Source organism: Lonchura striata, chromosome 3 (genome assembly GCF_050655825.1).
Source record: "Lonchura striata isolate lonStrDom1 chromosome 3, ASM5065582v1, whole genome shotgun sequence".
NCBI classification, from domain to species: Eukaryota; Metazoa; Chordata; class Aves; order Passeriformes; family Estrildidae; genus Lonchura; species Lonchura striata.
In genome coordinates, this window is record NC_140705.1 from 698,212 (window position 1) to 723,220 (window position 25,009).

Sequence of the window (25,009 nt, forward strand, 5' to 3'; positions counted from 1 at the left end):
TTTGGGCACTGAGCTGCCAAAACCACACCTCGTGAGCAAAGGAATAACCTTAAAAGCAACAGCCTGTTGCATATTCATATATCTCATGCATGATGCACAAATTCCTTGCAAATTAAGATTTTTTCTGGGTTTTGTCAACTTCTTCCCCTTAATCCTGGTGGTTCCATAAAGATGGAGTGGAGGTGGAAGAATGTTTGTTCTGATAAGGACGCTGTAAATCTTTATGTGCCCTGTCGCTGTTATCTCTGTGCAAAGAATTTCTTGGTTATCTCATATCTTTCTTGAGCTAGTTAAAAAGTATCTTACATAGCAGAGTTTCTATTTTAACGTCGCGTTATAACCTAAAACTGTATTTCACACACTACTTAAGACAATACAGCATAACTTTCTAACATTACACATACAATGTTCATTGCACTATTTGCAAAAAGCCAATAATAAAAGGTGCATTTTTCACAGGGCCATTCCAGGGGTGCTGGGGGGACCCAGGGAGCGGGGGCAGGACCCCAGACCCCTCCCAGCACGGAGCAGGGCGGGGGGCTTTGACCTGTGCAGCGCAGCTGGGAGGGGGAGAACAGCCCGGCCCGGCCCGGCCCCGGGGCTGCTTTGTGCGGGTGAGGGAGAGGGACGCTCCGGGAGGAGCAGGATGGCACAGCCACGGGTGGGGAGATTGTCACAGTCACGGGTGGGGAGGTTGTCACAGCCACGGGTGGGGAGGTTGTCACAGCCACATCATCCCAACTCATTCTGTGATTCCATTAAATCCCCAGGGGTTTCTGTCTGGGTCCCTCTTCAGGCACGAGATGTTGTGATTGATCTGTGCCCCAAGTCCGAGAGCCCGGTGCCAAAGCTTCCTTCAGGACTCCCCCATGGCAGGACTGCCCAGGCCTCTCAATGAATTTTGGAAGCCTCTCCAGGGCCTCAGGCCACATGCAGAACTCTCCTGGGGCTCCGAGTCTGTCAGCACAGAAAGTCTGAAATTCCCAGCAGCCAGAACTCCAGCTAATTATCAGGGGTAATTAGGACCCCTCTCAGTTCCCAGCAGCTGCAGCAGATCCAGCTGATCTTCCCCTCCTCAGTGGCTCATTGTCCACCTCTCTTCTGGAGAGCGTTCGTGGGTAATGAGGGTTAAATGGACAATGGATAAAGGAGAATCTTCCCCAGCTGCCTCAGCCCCATCCTACTCTGCCAAGAGGAGCCTGCAGCACCGCACAGCTCTGCTCTGCCCATCCCAGAGCTGGGAGGGGATTAACCCAGCAGTAACCTCGAAAATGATCCAGCTTAGAATGGGCAGATCACAAAAGCCCCGTGGGACTGGAAGGGCGCAGTGTCAGAGGGGCTGGGGGAGCTGGGAAGGGGCTGGAGAATTCCTGAGGAAGCTGGGAAGGGGCTGGAGAGTTCCTGGGGGAGCTGGGAAGGGGCTGGAGAGTTCCTGAGGGAGCTGGGAAGGGAATGGAGAGTTCCCGAGGGAGCTGGGAAGGGGCTGGAGAGTTCCTGAGGGAGCTAGGAAGGGGCTGGAGAGTTCCTGAGGGAGCTGGGAAGGGGCTGGAGAGTTCCTGAGGAGCTGGGAAGGGGCTGGAGAGTTCCCAAGGGAGCTGGGAAGGGGCTGGAGAGTTCCTGAGGAGCTGGGAAGGGAATGGAGAGTTCCTGAGGGAGCTGGGAAGGGGCTCAGCCTGGAGCAAAGGAGGCTCAGGGGGACCTTGTGGCTCTCACAGCTCCTGCCAGGAGGGGACAGCCAGGGGGGATTTGGGATCTGTTCCCAGGGAACAGGGACAGGACAAGGGGAAATGGGCTCAGGCTGGGCCAGGGCAGGCTCAGGGTGGGTGTTGGGAGCAATCCCCACCTGGAAAGGGCTGTCCTGCCCTGGCAGGGAACAATCCCCACCTGGAAAGGGCTGTCCTGCCCTGGCACAGCTGCCCAGGCAGGGGTGCAGTCCCCATCCCTGGGAGAATTTAAAGCCCTGTGGATGTGGCACTTGGCGACAGGGGTCATGGTGACCTGGGCAGTGCTGGGGGATGGGCAGGAATACTCCATGGTGCCAGGCGCTTTTCCATGATTCTAGGAGTTGTAAGAAGGCTCTCACCCCCTTTTTCCTTATAAAACTCACTTCTCGTGGTTAGGAGGACAATGATCCTTCTAAGACTGGTAGATCCTAAAAATCACCAGCAGAAATCTCTTCTTCCCTTTGCAGCCCACGGGCAGTGAGGGGCCAGAGCTGTCATCACCCAGGGATGGTCCCAGGGTGGGACAGGGAATCTTCCAAGAGGACACAGTGGAGGGATGATACAGAAAGACTGAGCCCTTCCCAGCTTTCAGTTCCCTCCTCTCCAAGAATTACTGTCACGGCTCTGGGTCTCCACCTTCTGCTGACAATGGGAATGCCACCCCAGAGAAACAATTTCCCAAAGATTCTGCTCACGTTGGGATTTGGTGCCCCAGGGCAGGGCAGAATGGCAGAATGGCTGGCTGTGAGCAGAGATCCCACTGATCCTGAAGTTCAGCTGATCAAAGTGGGCCCAGAGGAGGCCACAGAGATGCTCCAAGGGCTGGAGCCCCTCTGCCATGGAGCCAGGCTGGGAGAGCTGGGGGGGCTCACCTGGAGAGGAGAAGGATCCAGGGAGAGCTGGGGGGGCTCCCCTGGAGAGGAGAAGGATCCAGGGAGAGCTGGGGGGGCTCACCTGGAGAGGAGAAGGATCCAGGGAGAGCTCAGAGCCCCTGGCAGGGCCTGGAGGGGCTCCAGGAGAGCTGCAGAGGGACTGGGGACAAGGATGGAGGGACAGGAGCCAGGGAATGGCTCCCAGTGCCAGAGGGCAGGGCTGGGTGGGAGATTGGGAATTGGGAATTGCTCCCTAGCAGGGTGGGCAGGCTCTGGCACAGGGTGCCCACCCTGGATCCCTGACAGTGCCCAGGGCCAGGCTGGACACTGGGGCTGGAGCAGCTTGGGACAGTGGAAGTGTCCCTGCCATGGCAGGGTGGCACTGGATGGTCCCGAAGGTCTCTTTTCACTGAAACCATCCTGGGGTTTGATGATATTTTCTCACACTTTTTTTACACACCACCAGCAGTGGAGCTGCATTAACTGAACGACGATGCACTGATCGTGTCCCACACCAACCCCAATGAGCTGTTAAAGAACCAGACACAGACAGACAGACAGACAATGCCTTTGCTGCTCACCTGACGATGGCACTGGAGATGCCAATGGCACCTGAGGACAGAAGGCTCAGTCCCAGCCTCACCATTAATGAGCTCCCACAACAGTGGGGGCACAGACTGGGGCTGGACACCCCCTCTGCCTGGCCCCAAATCCTGATCTTCCTGCACCAAAGTATCTGCACAGGAGCCATGAGCAAAACTGCCTAAATCTCCCCTGGTGCCAGTGCCCCAGACCCAGGCTGGAGCCTGTTCTGCCATCGACACCCCGAAACCTCCCAGCTCTGCATCCCGCCCCTTCCAGGGCACAGCAGCCCTGAGCCCCGGCAGGCCCAGCAAACAGCCCTCAAGTGCAAGAATGGGGTTACCACGGCCCACCCCACAGCAGGGGATGGGAGCACCCCCAGAGCTGGATTCAGTGGCCCCCCCGGCAGGTACCTGCCTGTCACCCCCGCCGGGCCAGCCCCTCAGCACAGCCCTGGGGGCACGGGGAGCCCGGAGGGTGCCCCAGCACACCGGGACACGGCTACAGCACCTGGGAGGTGCCAGCAGCTCCCGTCTCCGCCCCACCACAACCCAAACAGCTGGGAGCCCCCTGCGCGCCGCCCCAAAGCCCCACCCCGTCCCCCCGGGCGAGGGACGGAACCGGAGCCACGGGTACAAAACCCGGTGCCGCATCTTTATTGTGGGGGGCGGTGGGGGGCCGGGGGCGTGGGGCGGCGTGGGGGGCCCGGGCGGGCGGCGTGGGCAGGGCTGTGTGACGCGGGGACAGCGAGGGCTGCGGGTGCTGATAAATAAGGGGGTGGGGTGGGGGTCCCGGCAGGGCGTGGGGACCCCCGGCCTGGCCGCGCCCCCGCAGCTCTAGGGCTCCTCGGAGTCGTAGAGCAGCGCGGCGCTGAAGACGGTGAGGGGCTCGTCGGGGGCGTGCGCCAGGCGCCCCGACACCAGGTCCACGCACAGCGTCTCGCCGGCCGCCAGCGGCAGCAGGAGGCTGAAGACGCCGAGGGCACCGGGGCTGGGGCCCTGCGCCGCCACCGGCCCCTTCTCCAGCCCCTCGGGCTGGAAGCCAGCCGAGTCCAGGCGGGCGATGCCGTGGCCGGAGCGCGACAGGACGGCCTCCAGCGCCTCGCCCCGGTGCCCCGTGAGCACCGCGCTCACCAGGTACCGCCCGGGCACCGGCGCCGTGAACGTGCCTGCGGCAGGAAGAGGGGGTCGGGGATCTGCCGGGAGCCCCGGTGCCCCCGGAGCCGGATCTCCCGCAGCGCCCCGAGCTCGGTGGGCCGTCCCGGGACAGGCAGGACACCATCCCAGACCCCCTGGCCGCCGCCACACGCGGCATCATGCACCCCTGTGACTCTGCAGCTCCCGGCACAGCGCCTACTGCCACATCCCTGGCCCCAAAGCCGCCCCACAGCCCCCAGAGGCCCCCATCGTGCCCTCACCTGTCTCGGGGTCGTAGGCACCGCCGTCGTTGAGCAGCACCTGGTCGAAGGGGACGGTGCCCGGCTCCGTGCGCTGGGTGCTCAGGGCGGCCGAGAAAGCGACGCGGGGCACCGAGCCCGGATCCCCGACCTCGCCTGGGCACGGGGTCAGGATGTGGCACCCCTGTGCCCCCTTCCCTCGCCCCTCAGCCCCCCTGGCACCCTCTGCGGCCCAGCAGTCCCTGTCCCCCAGGCCCGGCAGCCACACCCCGCGACCCCTCCACACCCACCCCCCTTCAGTGTCCGTGCCGCCCTTGACCACGACTCCACCACGTCCCCAGTGCCCCCTGCTCCCCAGCCACCCTGTGCCTCCCCATGCCAGCCCAGACTGCTCCCTGCTCCCTTGCAAGCCTCCAGCCCCCCAGCTTCCCACACGCCCCCCAGCATCCATGGTCCTCCCCACACCCCAAGCCCCCAGCCCTACCTCTCTCTCCAGGCAGCCCTGCAGGAAAGATGAGGAGGGGCTGCTGCAGGGCCAGCTTGGGGCAGGACCCCCAGGGACGGGGTCCAGCCACACCTGCGTGTCCAGGGGCACATGGGGGGGCTGAGCCTTACCGGGGGGGCCCATGGGACCCTGTTCTCCATCCTTGCCAGGGGGCCCAGTGGGGCCAGGAGGGCCTGTCTCGCCAATGGGGCCAGCAGGTCCAGGGGGGCCAGGGGGGCCTGCAGGGAGGAGGGTGTTAAAGCCACCTTGGCCCCACGGCCGGTGCCCCCATGCGTGATGTCCCCTTGTCCCCACACACTGCAGCCCCACAGCCAGGATCCTCCTGTGGTCCTGTGCCCCACACCACAGCATCCCCCATCCAAGCCCCTGCCTCCCCACACCCCACTGCAGCACTCCTGGTGACCCCATTTTCCACATCCCTGTGTCCCCACATTTCCATGTCCCCACATCCCCATGTCCCCACCCACATCCCTGTGTCTCCACATTTCCATATCCCCACATTTCTGTGTCCCCACATTTCCGTGTCCCCACATTCCTGTGTCCCCACATTTCCATGTCCCCACATCCCCATGTCCCCACCCACATCCCCGTGTCCCCACATTTCCATATCCTCACATTTCCATGTCCCCACATCCTCATGTCCCCACATTTCCATACCCCCTCATTTCCATGTCCCCACATCTCCGTGTCCCCACATTCCTGTGTCCCCACATCTCCGTGTCCCCACACCTCCACCACCATTCCCACAGCCCCACATGCCCTCCATGGCCCCGTCCCCACAGCCCCGGGATGCCCTGTTCCCCACAGCCCCCGCGGTGCCCCACATGCCCCCATCCCCCAGTCCCGTACCCTCCCAGCTCTCTGTACCCCTGCCAAGCCCCACGCCCCCGTGTCCCCCGTGTCCCCCCGCACCGTGTCGCTCCAGCCGTGCCAGGCGCTGCAGCTCCCCGCGCAGGTGCCCCAGGCTGGCGTTGAGGGCGCCGAGCCGGGGCGGCAGCTCCAGCGCCTTGTCCAGCAGGGCGGCCTGGCCGCGGGCCGTGGCGTTCAGGTCCCGCACGGCGCCCCAGAGCCCCGCAACGTGCCGGCCCAGCCCCTCGCGGACGCCCCGCAGCCCCCCGGCCACCGCCTCCAGCTGCTCGCAGACCCCCTCCAGCTTGGCCACGCGCGGTTCCAGCCCCGCGGGGCAGCCCCCGGCCCGCGCCAGCTCCCGCGCCAGCGCCTCCAGCCGCTCCTCGCTCTCGGCCTCCCGCTTCGCCGCCGCCGCCGCCGCCTGGTCCAGCTCGGCCACCACGCGGTCGGTGACGGCGCTCAGCTGGCGCTGCCGGGCGTCCTGCTCCTCCAGCGCGTCCTGCAGCCCCTCCACCGTGGCATTGAGGCCGCTCAGGCCCGCCAGCGCCGCTGCCAGCTCCCCGCGCAGCGCCCGCAGCTCCGAGGGGGACGTGCCCCCGAAAACGCCGAAGCCCTCCAGAGGTGCCTCCGGCTCCTCGGGCTCCGCGGGGCCGGCCGGCAGCCGCTCCGGCTCCCGGGGCGGCGGCGAGGAGCAGGGCCGGGAGCAGGGGTCGCCGCTCAGCTCCTCCAGAGCCGCCTCCAGCCGCCCCGTCCGGTTGCGGAGCTGCTCCAGCTCCTCGGCCAGCGCCTCCCCCCGCGCCCCCAGCAGCCCTCCCAGGGTCCCGGTCAGCCCGTCCTCCCAGACGCCCTCGGTGTCCTCTGGCTGCCGGAGGTGCGGGCCGAGCAGCCCGTCCTGCCCCGGGCACGGGGGGCCGCAGCGGGCCAGCAGCCCCTCGAGCTGGTCCAGGCGGGCGCCGCGCTGCGCCCCGCTCGCCGCCAGCCCCTCCACCGCCCGGCTGAGGTTGGCCAGGCGCCCCGGCAGCCCCCCCGGCCGCCCCTCGGGCTCGGAGGGCCACGGGCCGGCGCGGGAAGCGTTCAGCCGTCCCTCCAGCTCAGCCAGCCGCCGCGCCAGCACCGGTCCCTGTCCCGGCCCCGCCGCCGGCACCGGCAGCCCCTCCAGCCGCCGCTCTAACTCCGCCAGGCGACGGAGCACGTCCGGGGACGGGGGAGCCGCAGGGGCGGGCGCCAGGCGGCTGCTCAGGCTGCTGATGTGCCTCTGCACCGACTCCACCGCATCCTTGTTGCGCTGGTCCACCGAGCTCACCAGCTTCTCCAGCGCCCGCATCCGCTCCCGGTCCTCGGCCGCCTGCCGCCGCAGCCCCTCGGTGCCGGTCGTGCAGGCAGCGCACATCTCCTGCAGCCGCTGCTCCAGCTCGTACAGCGCCGCCGTCCCTGGGCCCCCCGGAGCCGCTGGGCCGTCTCGGCCGCCCTCGGTGCGGTGCAGGCGGGTCTCCAGCTCCTCCAGGCGCCGCTGAAGGTGGCTCAGCGCCTCCCGCACTTCGGCGGGGGCGGCCGCATCAGCCGGCTGCTCGCCCCCGGGCTGCCCCTCCACAGCCGCCCGGGGCGGCTCCTGCCCGGCCCGCAGCTCCTCCAGCTGCTCGCTCAGCCGCCGCACCTGCTCCTCCAGCCGCCGCACCTTCTCCGTGTCTCCGCCGCCTGCCACGCACCGCCAGGGTCAGGGTCACGGCCACGGCCACAGCACGTTCCCCCACCAGCGTGTTCCCCACAGCGCACCCCTGCCCCAGCACTACCTTCGCCCCCCAGGCCACTGAGGGGGTTGCCGAAGCCAGAGAGCGTGGGGCGGCCGGGCCGGGGCGGGGGGCGGCCGGTGGGCTGGGGGGATGCTGGAGAAGGCCCCTCGCTGCAGTCCGGACCCGAGTACCCCTGGCAGCAGCGCCAGGCCAGCTCCGACACCGTGCGCTGCGACACCTTGTAGCGCGGCCGCAGGAAGCTGCGGTACCTGCGGGCGCGGGGGACGGGGCTTGGGGGATGCCAGGAGGGGCGTGGGGCTGCCCCAGAGAACCGGAGCCAGCACGGCCCGCGGCTTGACCCAGCAGCGCCGGAGCCTCGCTCAGTGGCCGGGGGACTGCCCCTGCCCAGCCCTGTCACCCTGTCACCAGTGCCACCCCAACACCAGTGTCACCCCAGCGCTGCTTGAGGGCTGGAGGTGCCCCGGGGTTTTGGCTGCACGTGACGGGGGTGGGGGGGACAGTGTCCGGCCACCCTCCGGCACCGCCTGAGGCCACTGACTCTTGCGCAAAAGTAAACATGACCCCAGGGTGGGTAAACACCAGTGGCGGCGGCCGCGTCTCGCCCTGGCTCTGTGCTGCCCCCCCAGAACGCCCCAAACCCCTCCAGAGCCCTCCAGCCCCGGCCCGGCCCCACTCACGCCAGGACTCGGGGGCACTGGAGCTGCCCCCAGGCGCAGGGCTGGTAGTCTGGCTTGATGAAGCTCTCGACGCCATCCTCCACCACACAGCTCACGCTGCGTGTCACCACGTAGGCACACCAGTTCCTGCCGGAGGGAAGGCTCAGGGCACACGCCCGGAATGCGCCGGCACACGGCATCACCCCGGCACGCACCAGGCGTTGTCCTGGTACGGACCCAGCATGGCACAGGCTGGGCATCATCGGGGCTCCATCTGGGCACACACCGCCTGTTGTCCTGGCACCTAGGAGGCACCATCCCGGCACAGAGCAGCCACTGGCACTGCCCTAGCATCCTTCCAGCACACAGCAGGCGTTGCTCCGGCACACACCATGCACAGCATCCCGGCACACACCAGGCATTGTCCTGGCATAGAGCAGGCACCAGGCATCACCCCGGCAGAGACACAGAATCAGCCCCTGCCCCGGGCCTTCCCTGGCACACTCCAGCTCCCCAGGCACATCCCGGATCCCCCAGCACACTCCGGCCCCTCTGGCCACACCCCGGATCCCCCGGCGAGCTCCGTGCTGCCCAGCCAGCCCCACCGGCAGCACCGTCATGGCCCGCTGCGGCGGGTTCATGGGCCGGATCTTGTCCCACCACAGCCTCTGAACCATGCCTGGCGACCCTGCAGAGACGGCCGCAGCCCCCAGCCGTGCGGCCGCCTCGGGAGCCCCGCAGGGATGGGGCTCTGCCAGGAGCAGCGTGCCCACAGCCCATCGCACCGCGCTGTGCATCCCGCGCTGCCTGGCCCGGGGACGGGCGCCGTGCGTGCTGCCCCATCCCTGACCCGGTGTTCCCTGCCCCCGCAGGGAACGGGGAGCAGGGAGGGCAGGAGCAGCCGCGGCAGCCACACGCTGCTCCCCAGCGCAGCGCCACAGCCTGTGGGGACCCCGGCCCCCCCGCTGGGACTCCAGCCTGGCCCCGCTGCAGGGACCCCGGCGCAGCCTTATATGGTCGGGACCCGAATCCCGGGCCCCGCTCGGGCCCCCCAGCCCCACTGGGCAGCCCCCCGGGGAGCGGCCCTGGGTCCCCGCCGCGGGGCCCCGGTGCGGCGGCCGGTTCCCGTCAGCCCGGCTGGTTCCCCTCAGGCCCCGGCTGGATTCCAGCTCCTCCCCGGGGGCCGCCGGGAATTCCTGCGCCGACCGACGGCCCCCCTCTTCTCCCCCCGCGTCCCAGCCCCGCACCCGCGAGGCCCCGGGACCCCCGGGCTGCCCTGGGGTCCCACCGCCCCGCACCGGGGCAGCCCCCATCCCGGGCGTGGGATGGGAGCAGAGCTCCCCTGAAAAGGCAGGATTTGGGGACACCCCCCGTGCTCCCCGGGCCGCGGGGATGGAGCGCTGCACACCCGGCCCGCGGAGAGCCCCCCTGAGCCCCCAAACCCGCAGGTAGAGGCCCCACCGTGCCCGTGCCCCACGGCCGAGCCCCTCCCCAGGGACCCCACGCTGCGGCCAGGTCCTGCCATCCCCGGGGTCGCTGCTGCAGCGCTGATGTGCCGCGGTGAATCTGTTGTGCCCCAGCCCAGCGCGGGGCCGTTCCCAGCCCCGCGCCCCCGCAACGCCCCGACCCGCAGCCACGGGCTGCCCCACGGCCCCACGCTGCCCACGGTACGAGGCAGGACGGGGATGGGGACAGGCTAGGTCCGGGTCCCTGGTCCCCTCTCCGGCAGCGCTGAGCCACGCGTGGATGCCGAGGAAGGGCCGGCCCGGAATCCTGCACCCCGACCCTCCACGTGCGCCCCCTGCCCACCCGTCCCGGTCCCGGGGGTGACGCCCCCGCTTAGGGGGACCCATCGCCCTCCCGCCGCCCCCGGGCTGGACGTGGCACGTGCCGGTGCCTGTCCGGCGCCGGGATTCCCGTGGCACATCGGTGGGGGGGCTGCAGCCCGCGTCCCCGCTGCGTCCCGGTGCTCGTCGCTCCCTACCTGTGCCGGCTGGCGGCCCGGGCACCGCTGTGGGCCGCGGCCGGGCCGGGGGCGAGCGGGGCGGCCCCGCCGGTGTAGAGGCTATACCGGGGGGGAAAGTTGGCGGCCAGGGCCTGCGCGGCCAGAAGGCACGGCCAGAGCCAGGGTGCCATGCTGGGCTGGGGCGGCTCCGCTCGGCTCGGTCAGCCCGGTCCGGCGCGGCTCAGGACCGCATGTGGTGTCCCGTGGCGGCTCCGCGGCTCTGGGCGGCTCGGCACGGCTCGGCTCGGCTCTGCCCTCCCCCCGGCCGCCCCTCGGCCAGCCCCTCGCCACCAGAGCCGCCCCGCCGCCGCTGCCCGCCGGCGGGGTCCCCGGGGCCCCCCGCTTCCTGCCCGCCGCGGCCCCCGCCCCAGCCGCGCCGGGCACCGCGGCCCCCGCCGGCCCCGCCGCCGCCACATCTGCTCCTCGTTAGGCCGGGCCGGGGCCGGGGCGGCCAGGGAGGCCGGGCGGGGGGCCAGGGCGCGGGCGGCCGGCGAGGCGGCCGGGGCTACCGCCGCGGCACCGGCACGCCGCGGCCATCGGTCCCCCACGGCCGCCGCTCCGCCACCGGCACCGGCAGCGCACGGTGCCCCGCGTGTCCCCGAGCGCTGGTGGCCCCGCTCCTCACCCCCGCACTGGGCACAGCAGCCACGGGTTCCCGGCACCGCGTCCAGCAGTGCCACGTCCCCGCGTGCCCGTGACCCCGTGCCAGGTGGCACGTCCCGGTGCCGGTACCGAGGCGGCGCTGCCCCGCGCCCCCGGCCCCACCCTGACACCGTGCCGGGGACACCGGGGACGCTGCGGACACCGGGGGGCCAGCGGCCACCCCGTGGCCTCCCCGGGCCGCCGTGGCTCGGAGCCCACGGTGATGCCATGGCTTCCCCGGACCTCGCGGTGACGTCACGGCCTCGAGATGACGTCACGGCTTGGCCCCGGCCCCGCGGTGACGCCAGGGCGCGGGAACCCCCCGCCCCCGGGAGCCGCCGGGGGGTTAAACACAAACAGCTGGCGGCAGCTGGAGGGGGGAGGGGGCGGAGAAGGGGCTGCGGGGGAGGGACACACCGGGGAAGGGGCCCGGGGCTGGGCTGGGCCCGTGCCAGCCCTGGTGCTCCCGAGGGGCGATGGCCTCCCCTCCTCAGGGGCCGTGGGTGCCATGGGGGGCCGTGGGGGGCTGCGGGGAGCTATGGGGGGCCATGGGGTGCTATGGGGGGCCATGGAGTGCTATGGGGGGCCATGTGGGCCGTGCCTTTGTCGTGTGCCAGGGCACTCCAGACCGCGCTGGGGCTGCGGCCGAGCGTGGGGGGTACCGGGCCGGGGAGCGGGCCGGACGCCGGGCTGACTCGCTGCCGGGACCCCTCGACCGGAGACCATCAGCGCGGGACCCCCGGAGCCCAGCCCACCCCAGGGCATTCCAGCCCGCTCCAGCTCCGCGCAGCCCGGCGTGCCTCCGGACCGCCCGGTGCTGCCCCAGTACGCCGCAGCCCGCCGCTGCAAAGCCCGGTGCAGCCCGTCCCGCTAGAGCCCCGCGGCGGCGGCGCTGTCATCGGCCGCAGTGAGCTGTCATTAGTGTCATTAGCGCTAATTAGCCGCGGCCGCCCGGCCCCGCCCCGCCCTCGCGCCGCGCCTTGTATGGAGCCGGAGCCGGCGGCGGCCGCCAGGGGGCGGGGCGCGAGGGGCGGGCCCGGCTCGTGACGTCACACCGGGCCGGGCGCCGTGACGTCACCGCGGCCACGAGCCCGCCGCTGGGCCCGGTTGCAGTGACGTCACAACCGGGGCGAGGCGTCCCCCGCCGTGCCGCGCGGCCGGAAGTGGCGCGCGCGGGGAGACGTGTCGGAGCGGCGGGACCGGAGCGTGAGCGTGGGGCACCGGGGAAAGCGGACACCGGGGAGCCAGGACAGGAGTAGGAACCGGGGGCAGAGCGGGACACCGGGGAGAGCGGGACACCGGAGAGAGCGGGCACCGGGGAGAGCGGGCACCGGGGAGAGCGGGCACCGGGGAGAGCGGGACACCGGGAAGAGCGGGACACCGGGGGCAGAGCGGGCCACCGGGGAGAGAACGGGCCACCGGGGAGAGCGGGACACCGGGGAGAGCGGGCACAGGGGAGAGCGGGCCACCGGGGGGAGAACGGGACACCGGGAAGAGCGGGACACCGGGGAGAGCGGGCCACCGGGGGGAGAGCGGGACACCGGGGAGAGCGGGCCACCGGGGAGAGCGGGCACCGGGGGGAGAGCGGGCCACCGGGGAGAGTGGGACACCGGGGGCAGAGCGGGCCACCGGGGAGAGAACGGGCCACCGGGGAGAGAACGGGACACCGGGGGGAGAGTGGGACACCGGGGAGAGCGGGACACCGGGGAGAGAACGGACCACCGGCGGAAGAGCGGGACACCGGGGAGGAAGTGGGCACCGGGGAGAGAATGGAGCACTGGGGGACAAGGTGGGCACCGGGGCACCGAGGGGCCCGGGCGGAACGGGTGCCGGGCCGTGCCGGTGAGGCGCGGGTCCCTCCGCGGGATGCCAGCGTGCGCGTCCCCCCTGGCCCGCAGGATGATCACGGACGTGCAGCTCGCCATCTTCGCCAACATGCTGGGCGTCTCGCTCTTCCTGCTCGTCGTGCTGTACCACTACGTGGCCGTCAACAACCCCAAGAAGCAGGAGTGAGGAGCCCGCGGCGCCATGGCCGTGCCGCTCCCGCCGCCCGTCCCTCCCTCCCGCGGGGCTGTCCCGGAGGCGCGAGGCCGAGCTCCTTCCAAACCACCTTTAACGGAAACGCGATGATTCACGACAAAACCGTGTCGCTTTATAAACCCTCCCCGGGCCCGCGGGAGGAGCGGGCTGGGCTGGGAGCACGGCGGGGCTCAGCGCAGGAGGAGCGGCGCCGTGGGCAGGAGCTGGGCAAGGGGGGATCGGTGCTGGGGGGCCGGGGCGGGGGACAGCGGCGGGGGCAGGGACAGGGGGGCCGCAGGGCCCTTGCCTGGGCGCTGCGGGCACGGGGCGGAGCAGGGCCGGAGGAGCCCTGCCCGCACCACGGCTCCCCGGTACGGCGGGGCTGGAGCCCGGGGCACGGGCCTCTGCCCCGGCACGGGAAGGGTCCCTCGGTGCTCAGCACCCTCGCGGGGGGCACGGGGGCCTCCGGGCAGAGCCCTGTAGGACAGAGACTGGTGTCAGTGGGGCACAAAGCTCTTGTGCCCCACAGCCCCCTGCCTGGGCTGTCCGGGCACCCAGGGGCTCTGAGATGAGCCCACACTGCAGCTGGCAGCAGCACCTACCCAGGCCTTTCCAGGGTTCTCCGGGCATTCAGCTTCATAGGGAGCACCTGTGGAGAGCGGGGAAGAGGATCAGTGCCAGGCCTTTGTCCCTGGGGTTTTCCCATGTCTTGGGGAAAGGTGTGTGGGACAGAAATAACTGGCAGAGCCCCACAGGTGGGGAGGCTCCCAGTCCCTGAGGGGCTCCCGGTCTTTGGGGCAGCCCCCCAAACATGTCCCCCTCTAAGGGCCCACCCAGCAGAGCCATGGGGCAGCCCCTTCCCTGGGCACAGGCCCTGCTGGTGCCTCTGATACCTGCAGAGGTGCCATGTCCTGGAACTCCTGCACGCCTCGCTGTGCCGCCCGTGCTCCGTGGCTGGTGCTCGGCACTGCCCGGGTGCCCTTGGGCAGAGTCCCTGTGTGACAGAGGAGACAGAGCTCAGCCCATGCTGGCGAGGGGCTCAGCGCCATGGTGGGGTCACCAGCTGGGCTGGAGTCATCACAGGACACTGTGGCACAGCCCAGTGCCACGGTGCCCTGCAGTGCCACCTCCAGTGCTTTGCCAGGGCCAGGCAAAGGGGTCACCCTGCGAAGGGCTGGTGCTGGCAGGAGGATGTGACAGGCACAGAGCTCAGTCCCAGCTCGTGCTGCCAGTGCTGCGTGCCCCAGCTCCAGCCAAGCTCCTGCCTTGGCTTCCTATGGCACTGGTGTGACCATGCTGGCCAGCCTTAGCCAGGAGTGAGGAGCTGGGGGCACAGCTCTGAACCAGGGTATGTCCTGGGGTGTGGAACATCTCAGCCAGGGGAGCTGGGGGGAAAAAGGAAGGCGTTTGGGGGCCTGGCTGCAATGGACAGCACTGAAGGAACACACCCGAGTTGCCTCAGTTGAAGTCTTTATCCCAATGCCGTTACCTCCCCATCTCACAGAAGAAGTGAGGTGGGGGGCACACTGCCCACTGGGGTGAAGCCAGGGCCAGACCCCACAGCAAATGGGACCCTGCGAGCAGGAGCCTCTGCTGGGCAGGATGGGCCACAGCCCCTGCTGCTGGTGGAGGTACTGGAGGTGGCAGCTGGCTTCACCTGGTGAAACCACAACCAGTGCCAACCTCAGCCAGCAAAGGCCAACAGCAGCTGAGGGAGTCAGGGGGGTCTGGCAGACCTCCTCAGCCTAGCATGAACACAGGTCCGGGCTCCCCAGGGTGTGCCCAGGCTGGAGTGGGACTCGGGGAAGAAGGGGGAGGGTGGGACAGGACCAGGGCACCAGGGTCTCCCCCCTGTGCCATCCTGCCCCACCCTATCATGCCTCCAAGCACACCCAGCTCCTTCCCCGTGCTTGGAGAGGGCAGAGCCTGGGTGGCACAGCCAGCCTGAGGGCACCAGCGTGGGGCTTGGAGGGCACAGCCAGGTCTCCAAGCATCCCTGGGCCCTGATCCCTGTGCACACACAGGGGTGCTGACCGTGCTGGGCCCCTCGGAGGTGCAGAGTGGTAGTGCTGTGGGAGAAGGTGGTGGGAGAGCTGCAGCAGCTGCAGCGGGGAGGTCTGGGGTGGCCAGGCACGAGCAGGTCCAGCTGATGCCAGGGCAGGGGAGGAAGAGCCGGGTCCTGGTCCCAGTGCCAGGCAGCACGAGGGTGCAGTGTCCATGGGGCACTCACTCTGCTGGTCACTGCTGGAGGAGGCCGTGCCAGTGGGCAGCACAGGAGGCAGGAGACCCCAGCCAGTCGGACCTGGGGACACCAGGGACCAGGCTCTGCCCCTCCGGCTCACACGGTCTGTTCCTGCTCACGCCCCCAACTGTCCCCAGTCCCTTCAGCCAGGGATGGGGCCAAGGGTTGCTCCAGGCGGGCCCGGCCAAAGGAACAGACGGAACAACGTGCCCATGAGAACATCAGCCTTTTATTTCCTCCCCACCATGTTCTCATGGCAGACAAGACACAGTCATGACAGAAGGCTGGGCAGCAAACCCCGAGGACACCACGACGGACACCAGAGGAACACAGAGCTCAACACAAACACAGCTTTGCCAGGCACCTGCCCTCAGCTCACACCCCCAGCCCTGGGCACTGGGAGGCTTTGGAGCATGGTGCCCCCAGGGCTGAGCCCCACAGTGCATGGGAGCACAGGGCTGCAGGGCTCCCGCTGCCACTGCCTGCCCCCCACAGCCCTGAGCCCCTGCCCCACGGCGGCAATACTAGCACGAGGGCCATAGCCACTGTCTTGCCTGACTGTGGCACCCCACTGCAGCAATCAGCCCCCACCAGAGGGGACTCTGCATGTTGGAAAGCCCCTGGTGCCCCCTTCCAGCTCACAGGTCACAACCCACTGTTGCCCAGCCAGTGCCTAGAGGGGAAAGGCACTTTGGTGTGTCCCTGCTGGCCTCGGGAATGCTTGAGAGCAGTGGGAAGTTGGGCAAAGATTTCTGTGCTGGCTTCTCCAGAAGCCCCTTGGTCCTGGCACTGGAGTGGGGGCATCTCCCTGCAGCCCCAGTGCCAGGGTCCCCCACATCCCAGTGCAGCAGCAGCAGCTCCTGCCCAGCCAGGGCTGAAGGGCTGAGGAGCAGGAGCTCAGCTGGGCTGTAAAACTGCAGGCCTTGCTTGTGTCAGCCCTGAGCCGGCTCAGGACCTCCTGTGGGGACAGGCCCCTCACGCTCGCTGCTCCACACAGACCCAGTGTCCCTGTGCGAGCTCCCTCAGGGCCGTGGTGCCGCCCAGCAGCCGGACAGGTGCCGCAGCAGGCGCGCCAAGGGCCCCCAGCCCGGCTTACCTCTGCCCGGGGCCGAGGTGCTGCCGCCACTCACGGGGCTCTGGGAGGCCGCGGCCAGGGGCCCGGGGCTGCCGAAGGTGAAGCTGGGGGAGGCTCGGATCCGGGGGGAGTCCTGCTGGCTGCCCCCGCTCCCGCTGGTGCCATTGCTGAAGCTCCTGGCACGGGCCAGTGCGTTGTCAGAGGCCGAGGTGGGCAGCCCACTGGAGGGGTGAGAGAAGGGGGTCAGCCCAGCACGGTGAGGGGGCTCCCCTCTGCACCCTCCACCCGCCACCGCAGCCCAGCACCACCTCTGGCAGAGCCCTGGACATCTCCTCGGGAGCTGGTGAACAGCTGCGGACGAGGATGTCACCAGGACTGTCCCTGAGAGCTGCAGCCCCAGCGCCCTGCGCTGTACATTGCTGTCCCAGCAGCGTTGTCTCAGGGCTCCCACTTCCTCACCCAGTCCCAAATCAAGGAATTGCTGAGTTTGGAAAAGGCCTTAGACACCATGGTGTCCAACCCTTTGCCAGCACTGCCCAGGCCACCACTGACCCATGGCCCCAGGTGCCACATCCACAGGGCTTTTAAATCCTTCCAGAAACAGAGACTCCACCCCTGCCCTGGGCAGCCTGTGTTGGACAGCCCTTTCCAAGTGGAAATTGTTCCCAACATCCAGCCTGAACTTCCCCTGGCACAATTCGAGGCCATTTCCCCTTGTCCTGTCCCTGTCCCGTGGGAGCAGAGCTCAACCCCCACCTGGCTCCACCCTGCTATCAGGAACCATGGAGAGGAAGAACATCCCTCTGAGCTTCCTCTTCTTCAGGCTGAGCCTCCCAGCTCCCTCAGCCTCTCCCATCCCAGTCTGGCACTGGATATGGGTACAGGAGAGACCTCCCAGGTTACTGGGGCAGCAAATCCCAACCAGCTCACTCTCTGCCCTCCTCTGCTGGTGTCTCGGGGCAGAGGGACTGACAACCGCAGCCCCCCGAGCTGGGAAGAGCTAGGGCCAGGGCAGTGACCCTGGCAGTGACTCACTTGGGGACATTTATCACCTCTAAGTGCCGTTATCCTGCAGCTCCCGCGCTCGCCCCAGCCAGCCCTTACGTGGAGCTCCTGGGGGGGGTCCTGGCACCTCCTCTCCTCCGCGGGCCGCCGCTGGCGCCGCGCAGCCCCCGCACGTGCTTCAGCATCCAGGCGCGCAGGTTGCCCAGGCAGGCGTGCTCCGAGAGCACGATCCGCGGCCAGGGGTTGCAGTCGGCCATGTCCAGGGCCGCCACCGCCACCGCCCGGCCCACCTGCCCGGGAGAGGGCACGGGTGAGGGGGCACGGGGGAGAGCAGAACGGGAGAGTGCGCGGCACAAGGGAGAGGTGCACGGTGAGAAGGGGACACTGGGAGAGGGGAAGCATGGGGGAAGAGAGAGGAAGGAAGGAAGCAGTGGGGGACACTGGAGAGAGGAGCAGTAGTGAGGGGGTCACAGGGAGAGGAAGCCACCAGGAGAAGGGGGACACATGAGGGAAGATGAGGGCACCAGGAAGGGGGGATTCCAGGAAGAGAGAGTGCCAGGGAGCGGGGGCACTGGGGAGAGGGGCAGCTCCCTGGAGCTTGAGACAGCAAAGCAAGTGGAGGAAAGAAACCCCAGCCCCAGATCCCAGCCCACCCTCTGATCTCATCGCCCCGCAGGCTGCCCCAGGCCCCCGTACCTGCTCGAAGAGTTCCACGGTGTATCGGGAGGGGAAGGCGGGCGGCGGCGGGGGGCTGGCCCGGCCGTTGTCGTGGCAGGCCCCCGGGATGCTGTTCACCGAGCGCCCCGTGTTGTAGTTGCACTCCAGGGTGTAGCTGTGGGGCACGAGGGAGCCCGTTACCCCACAAACCCACAGCAGGGCTGGGGTTATCCCGCATTATTCCCTTGGGAGAGCCACTTCAGCAGATTCAGGGCACCGGAAAGGGGGTTCCATTGCACCAGGAAGGGGGTCCTGCTCCAAAGGACACAGAAATGCAGGGAAAGTGGCAGGGTTTTGAGGGCAGCACCCCCTGACGTCAGGAACAGCCCATGCCCTGTGTGGGGATGCACAGATGTACCGGAGATCTGCTTGATGGGAATTCGGGATGGATGTCTGAGGGTGGCACCCAAAGTGCCAATGTCCCTGTGAGGAGACCTCTTGGTCACCTCTGGAAGGTGAAGGGGAATGGGAGGGGCCCTGAGGGGTAGAGAAAGGGAATCATCTACTGTCAACACCAACAATCCAGGGAGTGGGCAGCCACAGTCTGACCTGCAAGATGCCTTGGAGTACTTCCTCCTGAAGGAGGAGGGATGGAGAAGTGTGGGCCAGGAGCTGCCAGCTGGGATGGCTCCCACCTACCCCAGTGCCCAGAGACAGCTGCAGGGCCAGCAGAGCAGAAAACCGGAGCAGCTCTGTCCCACTCTGCCTGAGGGCCCACATGTGCACTGTGAGCACTCCCAGCACTTTTTGGGATGTTGCTGAGCAACAACTTGGCTGCTCCAGGTCAGTCACAGAACAAAGCTCCCCAGTGACCCAAGCCCAAAGCCCATGTGTGTGTTTGTGTGTGTGTGTGTTCCTGTGGGGCTGGACTGGTGCCAGGCAGAAAGCTGAGTACACAGCAAGCACTAAGGAAACTGAGAGAACCTTTGGCCTGTGGGTCTGGCTGCCTCACCCTGTGGCATGCTCCCAGCACAGGAACAGGCCAGGAGTATCCCATCCCAGGTGGGAGAGTGGTGGATCACAGGAATCCCCAACTCATGGGATCACTGATAGGCTGAGACTGGAATCTCACACACAGTCATGGGGATGCTACATAATTACAGCTCAATATAGACAGGAACATCCAGGAAAGAGAATTCCCTCAGAAAGCTGTGCAAGAGCAGGGAGAAGAAGCCAGAGCAGCTGCAGGAGGGGTGGGGAGGAACAGGAAGGAAAGGAGCCTGGCTGAGCCTGCATCTCAGGAACACAGCAGCACCTGGCACAACCAGGCCCAGCCTCTGCTGACCCGCCCCAGGGCCACTCAGGTGTCTGTCCCACGGAACTGGTTCCTCCTTTGTCCACTATCTCCCACCCAGCACAAGCAATCAGTGCCACCAGGGTGGCCCTGGAGCTGCCTACCTGTGGATGATGCCCAGGGCCTTGTAGACGGCCACGCGCCCGCTGCCCTCCTTGGACTGCCCATCCCGCTTGTCCCGGGCGTACATGTTCTTCTCCGAGAAGTTGCAGCCCATGAAGTCAAAGTGCGGGGAGTTCAGGGAGATGAGTTTGGGGAACAGCATGTTCTCCACCTGCAGAGTGCAGGGAGCAACCGGGGTGAGCGAGGGCCCCTGGCTGCTCATCCTGCTCTGCTGGGAGCAGTGCCGAGCACAGGGTTGCAGCAGGGCCCACTCTGCCCAGCTCCAGGGCCTCACAAGCTCCAGCTGTACCCAGGGCATGCTACCCACCCCCTGATGGATTCTCCTGACAGCCAGCTGGGAGGATACCCTGCCGACCCACATCCACTCCCAGGGGGAATCTAAGACCTCCTGCTACCCTGTCACCAGACTGGGGGAGGAGAGAGAGGAGCAAGAAGAAGAAAGGAGGAGGAAGAGGAAGGAACTGTGACGGGGATTCCATTCCCCTCTCCCAGCAGCAGGAGCGCTGGGGCCCCTGGGCGGCAGGCAGAGCAGCGGGAGGGTCCCGGCAGCTGCAGCAGCGCCGGCTTTGCCGTGCCCTCACCTGGTCGTTCTCGTCGCTGAAGCTGTTGCCATACATGAAGCAGCCACGCTTGGATGCGTGGCCGTGCAGGTCCACATAGTAGGCCAGGCCACTGTCCCGGGGTGCGATGGGCTCCGGGGGCTCAGCGGCTTTGGGGCCGGGGGCCGGGGAAGGCGTCCGCGGCCCCTGCTCACAGTGCTCGGTGCTGTGGCTCGATGGGAGGATCCAGGTGGCTCGCTCTGCACCGTCTGGCAGCTGGGCCTCCTGGGCCAGCGTCCTGGGGCCAGCGCCGGCCGGGCAGGAGCGGGTGCCGGCACACCAGGCGCCGGGGCAGTTGCGGAGGTTGTTGGTTTTGTCCAGCTCCGATAACGCGGCCTCCACGGGCAGGACGGGCCAGTTGGGAGATTTCACGCTCAGCGAGCTGGTGCTGAGCGGGGAGACAAACGTCCTCCAGTCCGGAGAGCCGGGCAGGACGCGGCTGTGCACGTGGTGGTAGAGCAGGACGGCCTTGGCACCGTACACGGCGGGGTGCAGCTCGGCGTCGGGGTGCAGGTACTGCCGGTTCAGGTTCACCCCGCGCGAGTCGGTTCTGCGGGGAGAGCCGGGAGACGTGAGCCCCTTCCAGGCTGCCCCAGCACAGCTGAGCTCGCCTTGGAGCGCCGAGGGCCTTGGGCTCTGTCCACAAATGGCCACAATGGCCAGACCAATGCCAGAAGCTGCCAGAGCACTGACACTGCACACTGAGGCACAGCCCTGTGTGATCCTCCCCAAAGACCAACGGAGCTGGGAAGGGGCTGAAGCCCCAGGAAGGGCTGAGGGAGCTGGAAGGGCTCAGCCTGTAGAAAAGGAGGCCCAGGGGGGACCTTGTCACTCCCTACAACTCCCTGACAGGAGAATGGAGCCATGTGGAGGGGCTGGGCTCTGCTCCCAGAGACCTACAGACAGGACCAGAGGGAACAAGCTTCAGTTGAACCAGAGAAAGTTTAGGTTGGATATTTGGAACACTTTCTTTATGGAAAGGGCTGTCTAGCCCTAGCACTGGCTGCCCTGGGCAAGGGAGGACTCCCCATCCTTGGAAGGATTTAAAAGCCCTGTGCATGTGGCACTTGGGGACAGGGGGCACTGGTGGCCTGGGCATGGTTGGACTCGATAGTCTCACAGGGCTCTTCCAACCCAAATGAATCCAGGATTCTATGAATTTTTTAAATGTTACAAAAAGCACAGAATCAGCTTTCTGAGATCCCTTCTTCAGCAAACTCGCAGCCTTTGCCAGATCCTTGGTAAAGGACATTTCCTCCCCATCACTGAAGGACACTCACCTTTTGCTCACATCTACCAACCAATATCCCAATAACCTGCTCCTGCTTCTTCTCTTTGGGGGAATGGTTGGACTCAGTGGTCTCGGGGGACTTTTCCAAGCCATGTGGAACACAGAGCAGGCTCCCAGGCAGGAGAGCCCGGCCGGGCCCTGCACTCACCGGTAGTGGCCCCGCAGCACCCCATCGGGGTTCAGCATGGGGATGAGCTTGAAGACAAACATGCGCCGCAGCATCTGGGCACGGGGATCCTCCTCCCGCAGGATGAAGTCCAGGAAGCCGTTGAAGACGAAGCTGGAGGGGGTTTCTCCTGGGTGGACTCTGCTGCTGAGGAAAAACACCTGGGGACAAACAGACGGGGTGAGGGGGTGTCCTGCCTGCCCCAGGGTCCTGCAATGGTGATGGGTCTCACAGACTCTGCTGCACAAACTCTGCCCAAACGCTCCAGCCCCGAGGCTGGCGTGGTCTCTCACCCTCTTTCCGGTGAAGCAGCGAGGCCGGGGTGTGCTGGTGTCTGGGAAAAGCTTGTCCAGCCGAGGCTCCCGCTTCTCCTGCATGCCATGGCACGAGGTGATGGTCAGCAGGTCCACTCGCAGCTTGTCCAGAGAGTGGCACAGCAGCTCCCGGTGGTAGTAGACCGAGTCCAGGGGGCTGTGGGTGAGGAGGGATCTGAGTCAGCCCCAGGAGCAAGGGAGCTCCCAGCTGGGCTGGGAATGCTGCCCACACTCACAGCCTGAGCTGAGCAGCCCCAGCCCCACAAGGCCCACCCCACATCTGGGCTGTTTGCAGCTAGATACCCTCGGAGCTTGCTGAGAGCACGAACAGCCGTTCCTTCAGGGTGAGGAGGGGGGCCCAGGGCTGGGGTTTGCCCTGCCCAACCCCCCCGCTGTGGAAGCTGTGGGGGATCAGCTCAGGCACAGAAGCTCAGGTCATCCCATGGGGAGATAATGCCTCCCAGCAGGAGGGACAGGGCACCGAGGGATTCATCCACCAGGGAGGTAACCCATTCTGGCAGGAGGGACTGGGCTCCAGAGCAAGGAAGGATCCTCTGGAATCCCGTGGGCAGCTCAGGGCGAGCTGCTGCCACTGCTTGTGCAGAGCTGGGGCACAGAGCAGCTATGGGGAGGGCACAGAGACCCTCCTGCTGCAGACAGAGCTTCCCCAGGGGAAAGAACCCAAGCAGGCACAGGCCAGGGAAGGTGTGGGGCCAGGAAGGCGGGACAAAAGCCAGGCCGGAGAACGTGGCGGGGCACACCTGCTGGGGGACATGTGCCTGCAGTCCTGGAAGCGGCCGTCCAGCTGTGCCAGCATGTCCTGGCACTCGGTGTAGGAGAAGGGGTAGCAGAAGGCAAAGTAGGTGGTGGCCCCGCGGTGCTCCAGGAAGCGGTGCACGAAGGACAGCACGAACTGCGTCTCCACCACCTGCCACGGACAGGGCTGGGCGTGGCTCAGGGGCACGGCCACCGGCACGGCCCCTGCGCTCTCCTCCAGCCCCCGGCAGGCACTGGGGGTGCCGTGGCCACTGCCCCTTGGCTATCCCCGTGGCACGGCAGCTGCTGCTGCTCCTGTCCCTCCCTTGGAGATACCAGGAACAAACCAGCCGCTCCACCAGCCCAGCAGGACCTGGGGCTCAGCCCAGAGCAGGCAGCGAAGCGTGGCTGTGCCCACAGAGCTGCCCCTGGCACGGGGAGCCCTCTGGCACATGGAGAGCCCCACGGGCAGAGGGAGCCACACGGGCAGAGGGAGCTCCCCGGCACACGGAGCCCCCCGGCAGCCCCCGGCACACGGAGCCCCGCTCTCACCTGGAAGCTGGGCCGCTGGCGGATGCGCTCCCAGCGCGGGCGCACGGGCAGCGTGCGCACGAAGGGGGCCATGCCCTGCGCGTACAGCCGGCTCTGCTTGTTCATGTTGAGGATGTGCAGCTTGATCAGCTTCCCCGGGGCCCCCCCGCGCACGCTGAAGTAGAACCACGACCTGGGGAGCGGTGCAGCGGCGCCGCCTCAGTCCGGGCAGGGGCTCCCCGAGCTCTCCGCTGCCTCTCCCCGCCCCGGCCCCACCAGGAGCCCGTCAGAGCCCCGGTGCGGCGGAACCACACCGCCCGCACCGCTTCCCCAGCCCCGTTCCTCAGACCCCCGTCCCACCGCCACCTCCCCCCGAGGCACCCAGCCCTACTCGGTCCCCCCGAGCCTGTCAGACCTCCGAGCCCTCCCAGGGGCTCCCCCAGCCCCACCGCGCCCCTTCCAGCGACAGCCCCGGCGCACCGGCCACTCCCGGGCCCCCGCCGGAGCCTTCCCCGGGGGTCCCTGCGGACCCCCGCCAGTACCAGCCTCCCCCGCCCGCTTCCCCCGCCCAGCCGCACCTGTTGCCGTTCTCATACTCGGTGTGGGCGCAGTCGGGCCGCGTCCACACGTTGAACTCGTAGTCGGCGGCGGGGAGAGCGCCGCCGCGGGCGGAGGGGCCGCCCCCCGGCTCCGTGGGCCGCACCTGTTCCACGTGCGCCAGGTTCCCCGAGTCGAAGCGGGAGCTGAAGAGGAGACCCCCGCAGCGGATCTCCATGGCCCGGCAGCGCCGGGACCGGCATCGCCCCGGGACGGCCGCGGGACGGCCGGTACGGGCCGCCCGGCAACAGCACCGCGCGCGCCCATTGGCTGCCGCCTCGCAGCAACGCGCCCGCCCATTGGCTGGCGCCTCGGCAACGGCCGCGGCGGCACCCGGACCGCCGCTCCGCTCGACCACGCCCCTCGCTGGCAGGCACAGGCCACGCCCCCAACTGGCGGCCACGCCCCTTAGAGCACTGACCACGCCCCTTTCGACCAGGCCACGCCCCCAGAGGTGAGACCGAACAATGGGCGCGAGTGGACAGTGGGTGTGACCGGACAGTGGGTATGAGTGGACAGTGGGTGTGAGTGGGCAGTGGGTGTGAGTGGTGTGAGTGGGCAGAGGGTGTGAGTGGGCAGTGGGTGTGACCGGACACTGGGTGTGAGTGGACACTGGGTGAGAGTGGACACTGGGTGTGAGTGGACACTGGGTGCGAGTGGGCAGTGGGTATGAGTGGACAGTGGGTGTGAGTGGGCAGTGGGTATGAGTGGACAGTGGGTGTGAGTGGGCAGTGGGTGTGAGTGGGCAGTGGGTGTGACCGGACAGTGGGTGTGACCGGACAGTGGGTGTGAGTGGTGTGAGTGGGCAGAGAGGGTGTGAGTGGGCAGTGGTTGTGAGTGGGCAGTGGGTGTGAGTGGACACTGGGTGAGAGTGGACACTGGGTGAGAGTGGACAGTGGGTGTGAGTGGGCAGTGGGTGTGAGTGGTGTGAGTGGGCAGAGAGGGTGTGAGTGGACAGTGGGTGTGAGTGGGCAGTGGGTATGAGTGGACAGTGGGTGTGAGTGGGCAGTGGGTGTGAGTGGGCAGTGGGTGTGACCGGACAGTGGGTGTGACCGGACAGTGGGTGTGAGTGGTGTGAGTGGGCAGAGAGGGTGTGAGTGGGCAGTGGTTGTGAGTGGGCAGTGGGTGTGAGTGGACACTGGGTGAGAGTGGACACTGGGTGAGAGTGGACAGTGGGTGTGAGTGGGCAGTGGGTGTGAGTGGTGTGAGTGGGCAGAGAGGGTGTGAGTGGACAGTGGGTGTGAGTGGGCAGTGGGTATGAGTGGACAGTGGGTGTGAGTGGGCAGTGGGTGTGAGTG

The 25,009-nt window shown here is 67.7% G+C and overlaps 3 protein-coding genes across 4 annotated transcripts; 1 reads left to right on the forward strand and 2 right to left on the reverse strand.

The window, feature by feature from the left end:
• Positions 1–3,812: 3,812 nt before the first annotated feature.
• EMILIN1 (elastin microfibril interfacer 1) lies at positions 3,813–10,599 on the reverse strand. Its single transcript, XM_085574205.1, has 8 exons — positions 10,320–10,599; positions 8,357–8,482; positions 7,719–7,927; positions 5,992–7,623; positions 5,190–5,297; positions 5,059–5,076; positions 4,596–4,730; positions 3,813–4,346 (listed from the first exon to the last, which is right to left on the reverse strand). The coding sequence occupies exons 1-8, from the start codon at positions 10,469–10,471 to the stop codon at positions 4,015–4,017; spliced, it is 2,712 nt and encodes a 903-aa protein (XP_085430331.1). The 5' UTR covers positions 10,472–10,599; the 3' UTR covers positions 3,813–4,014.
• A 1,548-nt stretch (positions 10,600–12,147) lies between these two features.
• Positions 12,148–13,124, forward strand: OST4 (oligosaccharyltransferase complex subunit 4, non-catalytic). 2 transcript variants are annotated; one of them, XM_021545151.4, is made up of 2 exons: positions 12,148–12,237; positions 12,881–13,124. In XM_021545151.4, exon 2 carries the CDS (start codon positions 12,882–12,884, stop codon positions 12,993–12,995), a length of 114 nt encoding a protein of 37 aa, XP_021400826.1. In that variant the 5' UTR covers positions 12,148–12,237; position 12,881; the 3' UTR covers positions 12,996–13,124. The 2 variants fall into 2 exon arrangements, with proteins under 2 accessions (XP_021400826.1, XP_021400825.1); XM_021545150.2 differs by having other exon boundaries at positions 12,148–12,188.
• On the reverse strand, positions 13,072–23,976 carry AGBL5 (AGBL carboxypeptidase 5). The gene is made up of 13 exons (XM_021545194.4): positions 23,693–23,976; positions 23,136–23,307; positions 22,589–22,755; positions 21,807–21,984; positions 21,496–21,674; positions 20,039–20,606; positions 19,439–19,608; positions 18,020–18,155; positions 17,423–17,613; positions 16,340–16,539; positions 13,895–13,995; positions 13,604–13,650; positions 13,072–13,478 (listed from the first exon to the last, which is right to left on the reverse strand). Exons 1-13 carry the CDS (start codon positions 23,887–23,889, stop codon positions 13,193–13,195), a joined length of 2,592 nt encoding a protein of 863 aa, XP_021400869.4. The 5' UTR covers positions 23,890–23,976; the 3' UTR covers positions 13,072–13,192.
• Positions 23,977–25,009: the final 1,033 nt, after the last annotated feature.